The sequence below is a fragment of the Typopeltis vanoorti genome, chromosome 2 (genome assembly GCF_054136105.1).
Source record: "Typopeltis vanoorti isolate ZY-2024b chromosome 2, IOZ_Tvanoo_1.0, whole genome shotgun sequence".
Classification (NCBI taxonomy): Eukaryota; Metazoa; Arthropoda; class Arachnida; order Uropygi; family Thelyphonidae; genus Typopeltis; species Typopeltis vanoorti.
In genome coordinates, this window is record NC_143550.1 from 172877784 (window position 1) to 172893320 (window position 15537).

Genomic DNA, 15537 nt, shown 5'->3' on the forward strand with positions numbered 1-15537 from the left:
AATGGATAGTTTTTATTTGTTAGTTTTTGTCTGTGAGATCAGTCTAGCGAGTAATAGGGTGTGGTATTTCAGTAAGATGGCTAATTGGTTTAATCAGTGTAATTCATGATTACATTGGCATTATTTGCTTTCTTTACATTTAATTTTATTATTCCATAACTCATTTGAGACTAGATATTTCTTAGTGATTAGGTTGCTTTAAGGATGTGTTTCCTGGTTTAAAATATGGTCTTTTTCCCATAGTGAAATTTGTCCACATAACTCTACTTGAAACTACCTTCCAATCAAAAAGTTTATCTTCTTTGGTGTTGAATGCCATTTCTACGTCTTCCTTTTCTTGATCATTATTGCCCAAATGTAAATCTTATGCTTATTATATAGTAAGATCTCGCCTTTGTTTTTTCGTTTTTTCATTTTCGTTTTTCAAGTGATGCCAATTATGTCCATATGGTATTTTTCCAGTTCTTCTGCAAGCTTGATTTCCTTTCCATTAATATTCCTTATATTGATGGTGGTTATCTTCAGTTCTTCTGATGTTGGATTTGTTCTTCTTCTTATAGATGTCGAACTTGAGATCATCTAATAAGTGATATCAGTATGACTTGTTATAGATCCAGAAATGAACTGTAATGTTTGTATATGAATGCTAGACATATCAGAAACAAGAAGAATGAAATTGTTACATTGATTGAATTTACTCAGAGAGCATTGTTGAAATAAGTGAAATGTGGTTGGATAAGAATGATATGCTGACAGAAATAGAGGTGGCAGGGCATGATATATTTCGTGAAAACAGAATTGGTAAAAAAGGAGGTGGCATGCTGTTGATGATAGAAAAGAGTTATGCCCTAGCAAGGTAGAGAAGTAAAGGGGAAATAGTGGTGGTTTTGAGGAAGTATAGTGTGAGATAGATGTGAATAAAATGAAATACTTAGTTGGATGTTGCTATAGACCTGGTAGTGTGGAAGGTAGTGTCTATGCAATAAATGTATGAGCAAATTAGCCAAGCAGATAGGAAAATGGTGATCATTACAGGTGATTTTAATTATCACAGTATACATTGGGATGATAAGATAGCACCTGGAAGTAAAGAAAATGAAATTCTTGAGTTTTTAAGGGACATTTACTTAAAGCAGTATGTAACAGAGGACATTCAACGATCAAGGATCTTGGATCTGATTATCTCATTAGAGGATGCTATTATAAATGAGGTATCAAATCTTCCTCTGGTTAGTGATAGTGACCATGAAGTGTTTATCTGGGTGGTTGCCAGAAATGTGATGTTCTGTGAGTAACAACAACAACAAGGCTGCTGATTATGAAATCTGAGTAGACAGCTTGCACCTGTCTCCTCCGATTTCATAATCTCATGGAATGAAGAGTTGGGTAGAAAGGAGATCATTGCTGCTTGGGTGATATTCAAGAATTATCTATTAGAAGCAATGTCTGAATGTATTCTGTGGGTCAGAAGGTTAAATAAGGTAATTGTGAAATGGATGAATGCAGAAATTAAGTATGCAGTACAGAGGAAGCTCATGTTAAGATGAGTGTTAATAATCAGTTCAATGAGGAGTACAAAGATCGGTCAGGGAGGATGACTCATTTGGTAGGAGAAGTGCAGTATAAGCAACAGTTAACTAATAAAGCCAAAAAATAAATAAAATAAAATAAAAAAATTCCCTAGCAAGTTCCTGACCTAAAGCACATCTTTAAGTCCAAATTGAATGGCATCAAAGACAGGGATGGAGCATTATTAACAGAAGAATTAGAAATCAAAAACAGATGGAAAGAATACCATAAGGAACTGGATAAAGAAAATTTGGGGGAGCCCTCTCACCAGAAAAATTCTGATTTGGAATCTCCTCCATTTAGTCATGAAGTTGAAAGAACATTTAAGCAGCTTAAAATCAATAAGGCTTCAGGTGCAGATGGAATCCCAGTAGAGTTAAGACCACAGGGGAAGGAGAGATAAGAGAGTTTCATAGATTGATTACTAGGACATGGGAGGCAGGATCATGACTTAGAGACTGGAACAAGTTGGTTTTCATACCACTACATAAGAAGGGAGATATGAAGGCTTACTAGAACTATTAGTTTAATATCTCATGTAAGCAAAATTTTATTGAAGATCATGCTAAATAGGACTGGGGCCAAAGTTGAGGCAGAGATGCCCAAGGAACAAGCAGTTTTAGAAAAGGTAAGGGCACCAGAGATCAGATCCTTTGCCTTAGACAGATCATAGAAAAATATAAAGAATTCAGACTCCCTCTGATAATGTGTTTCTTAAACTACTTTAAAGCTTTTGACTGTGTTGAGCATGTGGAACTGTGGGAAGTAATAAAAATAATGGGTTTTCCTCAACACACTATCAGGTTGATAGCCAACTTGTATAAGGAGCAAGAAGCCACAGTAAGAACAGGTGTTGGATTGACTGACTGGCTTCAGGTTGGAAAAGGAGTTAGGCTGGGAGTTACTTTCTCCTCACTTGTTTAGTATATATGCAGAGGACATCATGTATGAAGCATTGGATAAGCTCAAGACAGGAATTAAGGGGAGGTGGTAGATTGATCAGTAATCTGAGGTATGCTGATGATACTGTACTCCTCTGTAATGACAAGGAAGAACTAGGACAAATTCTTGATAAAGTTAACAAGATCAGTAATAACAGAGGACTTGAACTCAATCCTAGCAAGAAAAAAGATTATGGTTCTCAAAGGAAATATAAACAAGGAAGCTCTTGAGAAACAAGTACCTTAATGGAGAAAGAATTGAGGAAGTCATCAAGTTTGAGTACCTGGGATCCATTATTAATGTGAAGAATTGTTGTTTAGAAGACATCAGAAGAAGATTAGGAATGACTAAAACAACAGTCAGAGACCTGTCTAAAATGTGGAAGGATGGATCTCTCTCTCTCTCTATGGGAACAAAGTTGAGGATTTTAGATGTAGTTGTTTTTCCAACAGAGACCTATGGATGTGAGACTTGAAGCCTAAAGAACTCAGATAAGAAAAGGATAGCTGCTTTGGAGATGTGGTGTTACAGAAGGCTGTTGAGGATATCATATACTGAAAGGTGTACAAATGAATGAATGTTAGAAAAGATCAGTAGAACTTTAAGGCTCCTTAAGGTTATTGACAGAAGAAAATTAAAATATTTTGGGCACGTTGAAAGCATGGAAGAAGGACTTCTCATAATAGTAAAAGAAGGTAAAGTTCCTGGAAAAAGAGGAAGAGGTAGACCATCAATGAGATGGATGGTATGTATGGAGTGAGTAATCGTCAGAGAGTTGAAGCCTCCAGAAAAGCATACAACAGGACAACATGGCGAATCCTGGTGCGGCACATCAACGAGCAGTGGAATGACCATATGGCATCTGTGGATGCCCTGTGAACATATGATGATGAGCAAGCTCTTTCAAGCAGTATGGAAGGATAGCATTGGTTGAAATGAATGGTAAAAAAATAATTGTGGTGGAAGATATACTTGGGATGTTAAATGAACAGTATATAAAGGTATTTCATCCTTGTGAATGTGACATCATGTTTGAGAGCAGTGGATGATTGAGAAGAAGAGAGTGACTGTGAGTGAGGATTTGAAGGGATGTGTCAGGGAGTTGACATGTGCCTTGACATATTTGTTCGATATGAGTCTTACATTGGTCAAGTTCCAAAAGAGTGGAAAGAGGGCCACATTATACCACTTCATAAAGGAGGTGACAGAATTCAGGCATCAAATTATAGGCTAATCTGTGTGTTAGGTGTTGTAATTAAAGTGTTGGAGAAGCTGGTGAAAATCAGGATCCATAATTGGATTGACAACAATGGTATTATCTTTGATGGATGGCACAAAAATACAAACGGGAGGTCATGTTTTAGTAATCTTGTTATAATTAGGTGGATATGGATGGATACACAGCAGTATACTTAGTATACTGTTGTGTATTCATTACACAACAGAGATTTTTTATTTTATTTTATTTTATTTTTTTATGTTGGGCCCATATACAGGAGGTTGGCTGGTCAACCTATAGTACGTTAGTACCATATATGGTGATGGGTTGTGAAAGGAGAAACTTGTTTACATTTGATTTGAATGCCTGTATATTGTATTCCTTGGGACGTCAGGGGGAAGACTGATCCACAGTACTGCAGTAGCAGGGATGAATGAGGAGGAGAAGAAACTTGTTCTGTGGGTTTTGAGGTGTACTGTAAAAGGATGTTGGGCGGCAGCTGTACGTGTTCCAATGGGCTTAGTACAGGGTGGGGGAATTATTGATGCTGTTTCAGATGAACCTTTCTCGTGAAAGTATTTATAGAATATACAGATTGCAGAGACCAAGCGTCTATGTGAAAGTGGGGGAAGCGATGAGGAACGGTGAGGGATGGGTCATTTATTAGTCTAATTGCTCTCCTCTGTATCGAATCAAGCATTTTAAGGGAGTTTTTTTTTTGGAGCTCCACTCCAGATGTGAGAGTAGTATTCGAGAGCTGGGCGGATTTGTGACCTGTATAGTGTTAACAGCTGTTTAGAGGTGAAGTAGCGTCTTGAGCGAAAGAGAAACCCTAGTTTTTTTTTTTTTTTTAGATGCTGGGGATGCAATGGTTGTGATGTGTTTATGCCAGGAGAGGCTTGATGTCGAGGTAATTCTGAGAAGAGAAATTTCATCTTGTCTGTGAATTTGAGTGTTATTGAAAACAATGCTGGGGGAAAATGGTTCTTTTTTGTGAGAAATAAGACAGAACTGGGTTTTGCTAGCGTTGAAGTTGACAAGGTTGTCTGAGCCCCATTGGAATTAAGGGCAGTGGTGGTTGATGTTCTGTGGGTCGAAGTGAGTTGTGTAGGGTAGGGTTTGCCAAGTGTAAGTGAGGAATGTAGTGTGCTGTCATCTGCAAAACTGTGTATTGGGTTAGAGGTCAACTGAAGTAGGTCATTGATATATAGAAGGAAGAGGGTTGGTGAGAGAACTGAGCCTTGAGGGACCCTGGCATTAGTTGGATGGTGAGAGGATAGGGAGCCGTCTACCATCACACATGGTGTGCATCCAGACAGGAAGCTGGCAATCCATCTGCAGAAGTCCCGAGGCAGTCCAAATGATGGGAGTTTGCTTAGTAAGCCTTTGTGCCAGACTCGGTCAAAGGCTTTGGAGATATCAAGTGCAACTACTTGGGATTTGTCGATTTTTCTCCATAGCATTTGTCCAGTGATGGGTGGTGTATGAGAGTAGATCTCCTGTTGAAAGGCTTTGGCAGAATCCGTACTGGTGGTCACTTAATAGCCGGGTACCTTCAGGTTAGATTAGGAGTTGAGAGTTGATGATTTTTCCATTACTTTAGATAGGACGGTAGTTAGATGGCAATGATTTGACACCCTTTTTTTAGGAATGGGTTTGAATATAGGCCAGTTTTCAGGTTTTGGGATATATACCAGTGGAGTGAGAGAGTGTGTACAGATGACATAGGATAGGAGTCAGTTCAGATGCTCAGACCTTCAGGATAATTGGAGGAATTCCGTCTGGGCCAGGAGACTTTTGTGTGTGTAATTTAAATAGCAGGTTTGTGATGTCTTTTTGGCAAAAGGATATAGGAGGCATTGTATGTTGGGCAGTTGGAATGACTAGAGGGCATTTGCCATTGTCAGTTATGTGTGCATTGGCGGCAAAGTGTGATGCCAGCAGGAAATGGATACACAACAGTATACTTAGATTTTACAAAGGCTTTTGATAAATTGCCACATGATAAGTTGATAGTTAAACTAGAATGGTCAGAGTTGGATATTAGATTAGTGCATTGGATTGGATATTGGCTCTCTGATAGGTATCAACAAGTTGTGCATAGAGGAGCAATATCCCGGTAGAGGAAAGTCACTGGTGGTGTGCCTCAAGGGCCTCTTAGGGCCAGTACTTTTTAATCTGTATGTTTATGATATTGTAGAAGGTTTGAAGAGATATTTGGTTGTTTGTAGATGATGCAAAGTTGGGAAGAACTATGAAAATGGGCCTGACAGTATAATCTTACAAGATGCAAAGTTTTAAAATCTGGAATTATATTGGAGGAAATAATAAATCTTAACTTGTTTACATAGCTGAACTTGTTTACATTATTCTGCATATTCTCTCAGGGCTACTTGATTTATTGCTAGGAACTTTTGATGCACCTTCTTCTTTTTCAGGGCTGCCTTCTTTAACTTCTTGAATCCACCTCAAGGCTTGTATTTTTCTGTCCTTGCAAAGCTTCACCACATGTCTTCCTGGCTTAATAGATAATGATTTTGCATTATTCTTCCTTCTGAGTGATTCTTTTAATTCTTATTTAAAACTCTTGAATTTTTTTTTTCTTTTTAGTATGTTTATATGATTATAAGTTTTATCATATAATGAAAGTCTTAATAACAGAGTCCTTGAGACTTTTCTTATTTCTTCCATCTTTACTCCATGGGAATTTATGCACATACTTATGTTGGTATAGTTCACCCGCCGTTTGTAGATCTCTCCTTGGCATTTTGCCAAGAATAGTCGATTCATGCTGAAGGGGAGAAAGAAATGAAGGATGTACGAATTGGTCACCAACATGCAAAATCACGTGCTTTCTTGTCTGTCGCTGTACTAGTACTAGCTTGATTTTTGTTGTCGCTTTTTTGCATTTTTTTTTTATTATTAATTTGTATGATGGATCCAGTACAGCCAACAAGTTCTGTTGTTAAACGTTTCAGTAGCTCTTGCAAAAGAATATTGAATAATGTGCTGACATTCTGCATAAAAGAATCGTCTCCTTGTTCCTCTTTCTCAAGTCATAGAACATGCAAGTACAATTGCAGGCGTATTGGGATCGACTGTTAAAAGAATTCGTAGGGAATCAAAAGGTGAAGGTAAGCCAAACTTTAAATCTCCTAAAAAAAGTGCCAGAGTAAAGAAAACAATCGAAACCGTAGCTTTGAGTGATTTTGATGTAGACGTTATAAGAAGAACTATTCACGAATTTTACGTGGTCGAGAAAAGAGTGCCAACTGTTCTGAAATTGATTCCTGTGCTTAAAGAAAAAATTGATTTTCCTTGGAAGCGAGAAACTTTAAGGAAAATACTTCATGAAATCGGATTTTGTTTTAAAAAGTCCCAGAATAAAAGGAAACATCATGGAGCGAAGTGACATTGTTTTATCTAGAATGCAGTATTTGAGAGCAATAAGATGTTTCAGGGAGGAGAAAAAACCGATTGTATATCTAGATGAAACTTGGATTGATAGTAATTTAACTTATGGAAAATGTTGGCAGTCTAAAGAAGAATATGGAGTGCTACAAACCGGAAATGCCTCGCGGCCCATAATAATTTTGTGTATGGGTGGAGAAATGGGTTTTTTACCGAATTCAAACTTATTATACAAAGCCAATTACCATAGGCAAATGAACTCGACGATCTTCGAAAAGTGGGCAGAAGAAAAACTGATTCCAAACCTTCCTAAAATTGCTGTTGTTATAATTGATAACGCTTCATATCACTCTATTCGATCAAACAATGTTCCAAATTGGTCTAATAAGAAGCAAGTTCTTATGGATTGGCTCTCTGCAAATAACATTTCTCATTCCCCAGATATGCGAAAAATTGAATTGCTTAATTTGGTCAAAAGAAACTTGCCCACAACTAAACTATTTAAATTCGACATGCTCAAAGAGCATGGATTTCTAGCTTTGAGGCTACCACCATATCATTGCGATATTAATACTATTGAGTATGTTTGGGCAGAAGTGAAAAGTTTCATTCGCCGTCGCAACGTGACTGGAGATATTGACATGTCGAAACTTTTTAAGCTTTCAGAACAGGCGATTGAAAGTATTACAGTTCAAAACTGGGGAAAATATTGCTTTCATGTCACCTCATTGGAAAATATATATTGGGACAGAGATGGAATTATTGAAGAATTATGCAAACCTTTGGTGATCAGTTTAAGTGAAAGCGATTCGGACACCGATTCAGATAACTGTGAAGATTAAAAGGATTTGATAATGGTATTTTTTTTCCAACCTTTTTTTGCATGGGTTTGTTAAAAGAGTCACAACAAGTCATAAATAATTAATCGGTTTAGGACATTAAAGTGTTTCAGTTCTCTCAACTGTAAGTTTAGAATATCTAAGTTCATTTGAAAAAATTTCTGTTTTTCTGTATAATTATTTTTATTTTATAGAAAACTTTCTTAAAAATAAACTTAGTTAAATTTTTGTTTTATGCTATACCTTTTTTAATTTTGTTAATACTCCAGGTACATTTTTCCAACTGTTATACAAGCAAAATAGTTACACTTTAAAAACTACAATGTTCGTAAAAGAAAAGGTAAATTTTTCGACCTGTAATAATAAACAAACACATCCCAGAAGAGAGATTGATTACCCTATTATCGGAATGGATTCTCCTTTTTCTGACATGCGCAGTGTCAAGAGACCTCTAATCGGTGGGCGAACTATACATAGTAATGACTAGCCTCCCTGAAGAAATCCAGCATGTACATACAATTATTACTTGCTGTGCTGTTTTCATTAAATGTTCCCAAAACATTTCTGGAGGGTTGGCATTCATTTCCTACTTGGCTGTATACAGTTCTAACAAGACCAACTTATCTTTTTGCTTGATATAGCTCTCTTCTGTAGTGACTAAAAAAAAAAAAAAAAATCACCCATCTCTTCCTAAGTAAAATCTTTCTTGTAATCCTAGACACACATAAGTCTCATTGTTCAACTCCTCATTCACAAAAATTATCTTCATGTTCGGTGTTAAATGCTATAGTTACTCTTTCTCTGATCATTGTTGCCTGAATGTAATTATCAACCTGTAGTTATCTTTTAGAAAAATCTTCTACATATTATATTAATTATATATATTAAAACAACGTGTGTCAAAAATGTTAATGCATTTCCATAATTTAAAAAACTTCTTGCTGTAGAATAACTTGAGTATGTATATAATTGCAGTTCTTTTTTTTTTTCTTTTTTTTTGTGTGTGTGTGTGTGTCTTAGCTTCTTGAAGGTATTCTTAGCCTTTTGGATATATTACTTGTATTTGAAGAAGCTCCAGGAGAAGAAGGCTGGCCTGCAATGAAAGAGATGGGATTAGATATTCTTCTACTCTTTGCTGATAGCAAAAATCTTGCAGTAAGTTTTCACTTAAAAAAAGTATTTACATTTGTATGGGATATAGAAGGTAAGCTACAAAAAAAATTGGAAAAAATGTTATTTTCATTATCCTAAGACCCCCATGGAGTCATTAATTCATCTAGGAGGTCCCTTTCTCCATACACGCAGTTCATCATACTGTACCTTAAGCACATTCAAATTCTCTACAAATACCATGCTCTCAAGCAATGCATTCTCATCATTCACAGCTCTCCATGCAAAATATCTGCTTCTCACTAACTTGCTCCCACCCTAATTCTAAAGCTTCCAGGGATAACCACATGTTCTCCCCCAGTCTCCTTATTATCCATTTTAGATCCTTATCCACCATCACCCCAAGATCTTTTATTTCCTCTACTTTCAACAATATATCCTCACAAAGAGTAAATTTATATTGCATCTTTGTTTTCCAAATTTTAAAACATTATATTTGGTTGCATTGAACTGGTATTCCCACTCCAGTGCCCAATCACTCGGTTTATTCAAGTCTTCTTATAAGGCCACAACATCTGCTCTACTTCTCATAGATTGTCTCAACTTTGCATCATCTGCAAACAACTGAATATCCCCATTCAAATCTTTCCCAATATCATTAACATACAGGTTAAACTGCAGTAAATGTTGGCCCTAAAACAGACCAGTGACCATCCTCTTCTGGGATATTGCTTCCCAGTACAGAACCGCATATACCCATCACACAGCCAATCCAGTGCACTAATCCAAATGTCCAACCCCATCTACTCTAGTTTGACTATCAACTTATTATGTGGTAATCTATCAAAAGCCTTTGCGAAATCTAAGTATATTACTATGCATCCTTCTCCTCTGCCCATGGAAGCAGTCACCTTATTGTAATAAGTAAGTAGATTACTAAAACATGACCTTCCTTTAGTAAATCCATGCTGTCCATGAAAGATAATACCATTGTTGTTAATCCCATTCTGGATCCTTATTTTCACCAGCCTCTCCAACGCTTTAACCACAACACCTGACACACAGATTAGCCTATAATTTGATGCCTGAATTCTGTCACCTCCTGTATGAAGTGGCACAATGTAGCCTTCTTTCCACTCTTTTGGAATTTTACCAAATGTAAAACTCATATTAAACAAATATGTCAAGGCAGATGACAGAATTTCATGATAACATGCCAGCTGGGGTGTCGCCCAGTTAAACAAGGTTCCCATTGTTTTCGTCAGGGAACCAGGGTGAACCAATGGCAAAGAAATGGAGCTAGCTGAGGAATTGGATAAGAACCAGATTGAGATAATAGGGGTGACTGAAACAAAAAAAAGACACAAACTGGGGAGATTTTTCTGAGCAATAAATAAAAAATGTTATATTCAGGCAAAGACAGTCAATGAAAAGAAGGAGTAGCCATAGTATTCAACACTAATTATGAGGCTAATCTTATTGAATGAATGGCAGGCAGTATCAAGGAGAGTGATGTGGACAAATATCGGAATGGGAGAACTGGACAGTGAGACTCACAGAAGGTTCTACTAAGATAGAAGCGGAGAAGTTTTTTGAGGTTTTGGAGAGGGCAATTGACATGAAGAGAATGAAAAGTTTGTCCTTGTTGTGGATCTTAAGAGCAGAAATGATTGTTCTTTACTCCTAATAATGGCAAATACCTGTTGGATTTCTGTTCAGGACACAGACTGGTTATTATTAACACAATGTTTCAACATAAAATGTGCACAAATTCAAATGAAGGGAAGAGGCAAGGAATAAGAAAAGTCTCATTGACTATGTTATTGTTGATAGTGATGTTTTCTCCCTAGTGCAAGACACTAAAGTGTACAGAGGATCTGAAATTGGCACTGATCACCATTTAGTCTTGAGCAGGATAAAATTGAATTTCATATTGAAAAGAAGAACACATAAGAAAGTTGAGCAGCTTCTCAGATGTGAACTGTACACTAAAACACACAAACATTATTCAAGAGAAAATGAAAGAATTTGAGAACAGGAATCGAACCTTGGAGATTCAGTGGGAAGACCTGAAGAAAATATTGATTGATTCATCAAGAGAGACATGTGGTGAGGTTGTTTGCAAGGATAGAAAACTCAGAACTCCATGGTGGTGAACTCAGGAAGTTAAAGAGGCAGTGAAGGAAAAGAAGAAAGCATATCAAAAGTTCCTGGCAAATAAGTCAGCTTGTGCTCTTAGAGAATGCAGAAACAAATGTAAGAAAGCTAAACACTGTGTAAAACTAGCTAAACACAAGTCATGAAGACTTTGGTAAGAACATAGAAAATAAATATCAAGGAGGGGGGGGGGGTATTCTGAAGATATTCTATTGAAGAAGCTCAGAAATGGAGGAAAGAGTGCTGTAAAAGGAATTAAAGATGATAAAGGTGACATGAAAACTGGAGAAAAAGATATCCTTGATGTGTGGATAATTACTTCGAAAAATTGCTGAATGAAGCAATTAGTGACACACAGTGGTAAAAAACACTCGACAAGCATGCAGACAGGAATACATACATATCCATTCTTGAAGTAGAAAAAGCTCAGAGTTTCACTTTATGACAAATAGTCGAGAAATCATGTGAATATAACAAAGATCTGTATTTAAATTTTGTAGATCTGGAAAAGGCATATGACAAGGTGCCAAAAGAGATGCTGTTTCAAAACGCTGCAGTTGTATGGTGTCAATGGGGCATTATATCAAGCAATACTTGGTCTTTATTTGAGTTGTAAGTCGGCAGTTGGAATTGAAGGAAGTACAGGAAGATGGTTTAATGTTAAATCTGGTGTCAGACAAGGATGTATATTATCCCCTCTGTTATTCATTATCTATATGGATCATATTATGAAGGAAAGTAGTATTAAACCTGATATCAAAATTGGAGATGTTAATCTCAGCCCTTTGCTTTATGCGGATGATGTTATACTTCTAAATAAATCCACTAGATGTCTGCAAGATTCCCTCACTAAATTGAATAACTGTTGTAATAGATTTGTATGAAGGTCAGCAATAACAAGACAAAGACGATGAAAATAGGCAGAAGCATTGAAAATATCAACTGTTTTGTGAATGGATAACCTATAGAGTAAAACAAACTCTTTTAGGAAAGATAACACAATTGGAAGAACGACAGTACATTCCACCCTTCGATTGGAAAAGGCTGAGTTCAAGTCAAATTCCCGTTGTGACGGGAGGAATCTTTATATGGACTTTTTCAATTGAAGGTGAGTTAGCCGATCTCATACGGAGGTAGCAGGGGTTTTTTCCCCCCGGAAACTCTGGTTTTTCTTCCCGCATACAGACAAATCGACCCTTCAGAACACATGCAATTTACAGACAAAAGATACTTGTTGTGGTGGGTGGTAAATTGAGCTGGTGTAGTTGATTGGTAGTAGAGGTTCGGTGGTGGTGGAGACAGAGAGTTGCACACTAGGTGTCCTCCCGCGATGAGTCTTCGGACTCCTTGGAGGTGTCACGAATAATAATAATAATAAAATGAATGTAAAGTAAATGTTAATAAAAGTAAATGATGTTATACTTCTAAATAAATTCACTAGAAGTCTGCAAGATTCCCTCACTAAATTGAATAATTGTTGTAATAGATATGGTATGAAGGTCAGCAATAACAAGACAAAGATGATGAAAATAGGCAGAAGCATTGAAAATATCAACTGTTTTGTGAATGGATAACCTATAGAGTAAAACAAACTCTTTTAGGAAAGATAACACAATTGGAAGAACGACAGTACATTGCACCCTTCGATTGGAAAAGGCCTGAGTTCAAGTCCAATTCCCGTTGTGACGGAAGAAATCTTTATATGGACTTTTTCAATTGAAGGTGAGTTAGCCGATCTCATACGGAGGTAGCAGGGTTTTTTCCCCCCGGAAACTCTGGTTTTTCTTCCCGCATACAGACAAATCGAACCTTCAGAACACATGCAATTTACAGACAAAAGATACTTGTTGTGGTGGGTGGTAAATGGAGCTGATGTAGTTGATTGGTAGTAGAGGTTCGGTAGTGGTGGAGACGGAGAGTTGCACACTAGGTGTCCTCCCACGATGAGTCTTCGGACTCCTTGGAGGTGCCACGAATAATAATAAAATGAATGCAAAGTAAATGTTAATAAATTCTTGCACCTACATTAATTACTGCAATTTTTTATCAAAAAAAGTTACCAAGAGTCGCTTGAACAGTCTTAGTTTGTTTATTATCAGCATAAATTCTATAGTAACAAGCGAAATGACTCTCTAGACCTAGGTAAAACAAGCAATCTTCGATTAACATCCGGATCCATATCCATTATTTACTGCTTAAGCAATTTGAAACTGTGAAATATTCCATCCAGTTGTTTGATTGTTATCTCCTTTGGAACCTCATCTTCACATTCCATTTGTTCGTTGTCTTCATATGCATGTTATTGTTCAATTTCAAGAAGATAGTTATCACTGAAATCCTTTGAATTTGAATCCAATAATTCTTTAGCATCTTCTGCATCAAAACCAAGGTCTTCACCAATTGCAATGATTTCTTCAACCATGTTGTTCACAGGATTTTGAAAATCACCTAATTCATTAACGCATTCTGGCAAAAGATTTTTCCAAACAGCTCTTGTGCAGCTAGGAGACACTTGCTCCCGCAAGTCATGAATGCTTTCAATTGCATTTTTATTGTTAATTTTCCAAAATTCTTGGAGCATAATCGCATTTTTTCCTGTTGTTGTTTCTCTGCCTTTGGGAATGTCTTTTTAAGAAAATAGGCTTTGAAAGTTGCAATGATGCCTATGTCCATGGGTTGTACCAATGATGTTGTATTTGGTGGAAAAAATAAAAGTTTCACATTCTCACACAGATCATTAAGAGAATTTGGATGACCAGGTGATTATCTAAAAGCAAAACATCTTTGAAAGCTGAGTTATTTCTCTTGCAATAAGCTTCAGCTGCCGGACAAAAATAAAACTTACCAATCTTCAAATAGGTTTTGGGTAACCCAAGTCTTCCGATTCGCACACCAAATTACAGGTAAAGAGTTCTTGTTACATCGTTTTTAAGCCCTTGGATTCTGAGTTTATAGACAAACAGCTGCTTGTGTATTCTCCATTAACATTCCTTCCAAGCATAACAGTTAAGTGATCCTTGGATACTTTATTGCCAGGCTGTGCTGCTTCTTTTTTTGATATAAAAGTTCTAGATGGAATTTTTTTCCAATAGAAGCCAGTTTCATCTACATTGAAAATTTGGTAGTAATCGTAATCATTTTTTTCTATAATTTTTTGCAGCTCAACAGGAAATGTAGATGCAGCATCTTCATTGGCACTTGCAGCTTCACCTGTTATTTTCACTTTCTTTAGTTCTGCAGTAGATTTAAAATTTTCAAGTCAGCCTTTGCTAGCTGCAAATTTTGAATTGCCTTCTTTATATTTAGTCTCTTTAAGTCTTGAAAAGAGGCTTAGAGCTTTGACCCTGATATCATAAGCACTAATTGAATTCTCTTTTGATTGCAGTCTTCCAGCCAAATAATCAACAGATCTTCCATTTCAACCGTTATAGCACTTCAGTTACGTGTGCATTGCATACTTGCAGATCTAGATTCAACTTTCTTTACCTTGCTCGCAATACTTATCAGCTTTGGATAAAATAGTCCCTATTGTAGACTCGTTAAAACCAAATTCACTTGCAATCTTACTTTTACTTTCACCATGTTTAAATATTTTAATTATATCAAGTTTTGTATCTAAAGTAATTACTTTCCTCCTCCTTTTTTCACTTAATGACCCAGTTGTGGGATTGCTTCTATTCTTCGACATGATTAATGGACTGTAAAATTTACGAAGAATGTAATTTATAAATACAGCAGAACAATTAGAGCTTGTAATACACCCACTCTTAATGCTTAATCGAAGGAATGACATCATCATGTTTACGACTTTCTTTCTCTTGGCTAGGAAACACTCCTCGAGGCTTGCATGTTTTTGCATGGTAAATTTAAAGGCACATTAATTAAAACTGTTGCCACGTATATAAAGGGATTGTCGCAATTAATTTCACTGTGTTACTTAAATCCTGCATTAAGCAATGGGCAAAAGTGTATATACAGGGTGGTTCAGAATTCCATGTATGAACTTTGAGGGGGGGGGGGGGTAGAGAACATTAAAATCAATCATATTCACACAGGAAAGCATGACCGGAAATGCCACCCAAAAGTGGTAGGTGGCACTGTTCACCAGCACTCTAGGTGAGTAATTGGGCTTCCTCATTCAAGCTTTCGAAGTCATGCTAAGAATATGCGTCATTTTATGAATGCTGAGATGGCAGGCATGCACCTTGTTTACCATATTATGTATCCAACTACTATTGAACTGTTCAGTTACACCTAATAAAGTTTTTTACACTACTTACTGTCTTGTGT

General features: G+C 36.7%; 1 protein-coding gene across 1 annotated transcript in view; it reads left to right on the top strand.

The window, feature by feature from the left end:
• Nucleotides 1-15537, top strand: part of LOC150109672 (neurobeachin-like protein 1) — a 1254229-nt gene that overhangs the window by 808837 nt on the left and 429855 nt on the right. The window contains exon 35 of the mRNA XM_090413954.1: nt 9001-9135. Coding sequence (XP_090270080.1) covers nt 9001-9135 — 135 coding nt within the window. The remainder of the gene's footprint in view (nt 1-9000; nt 9136-15537) is intronic.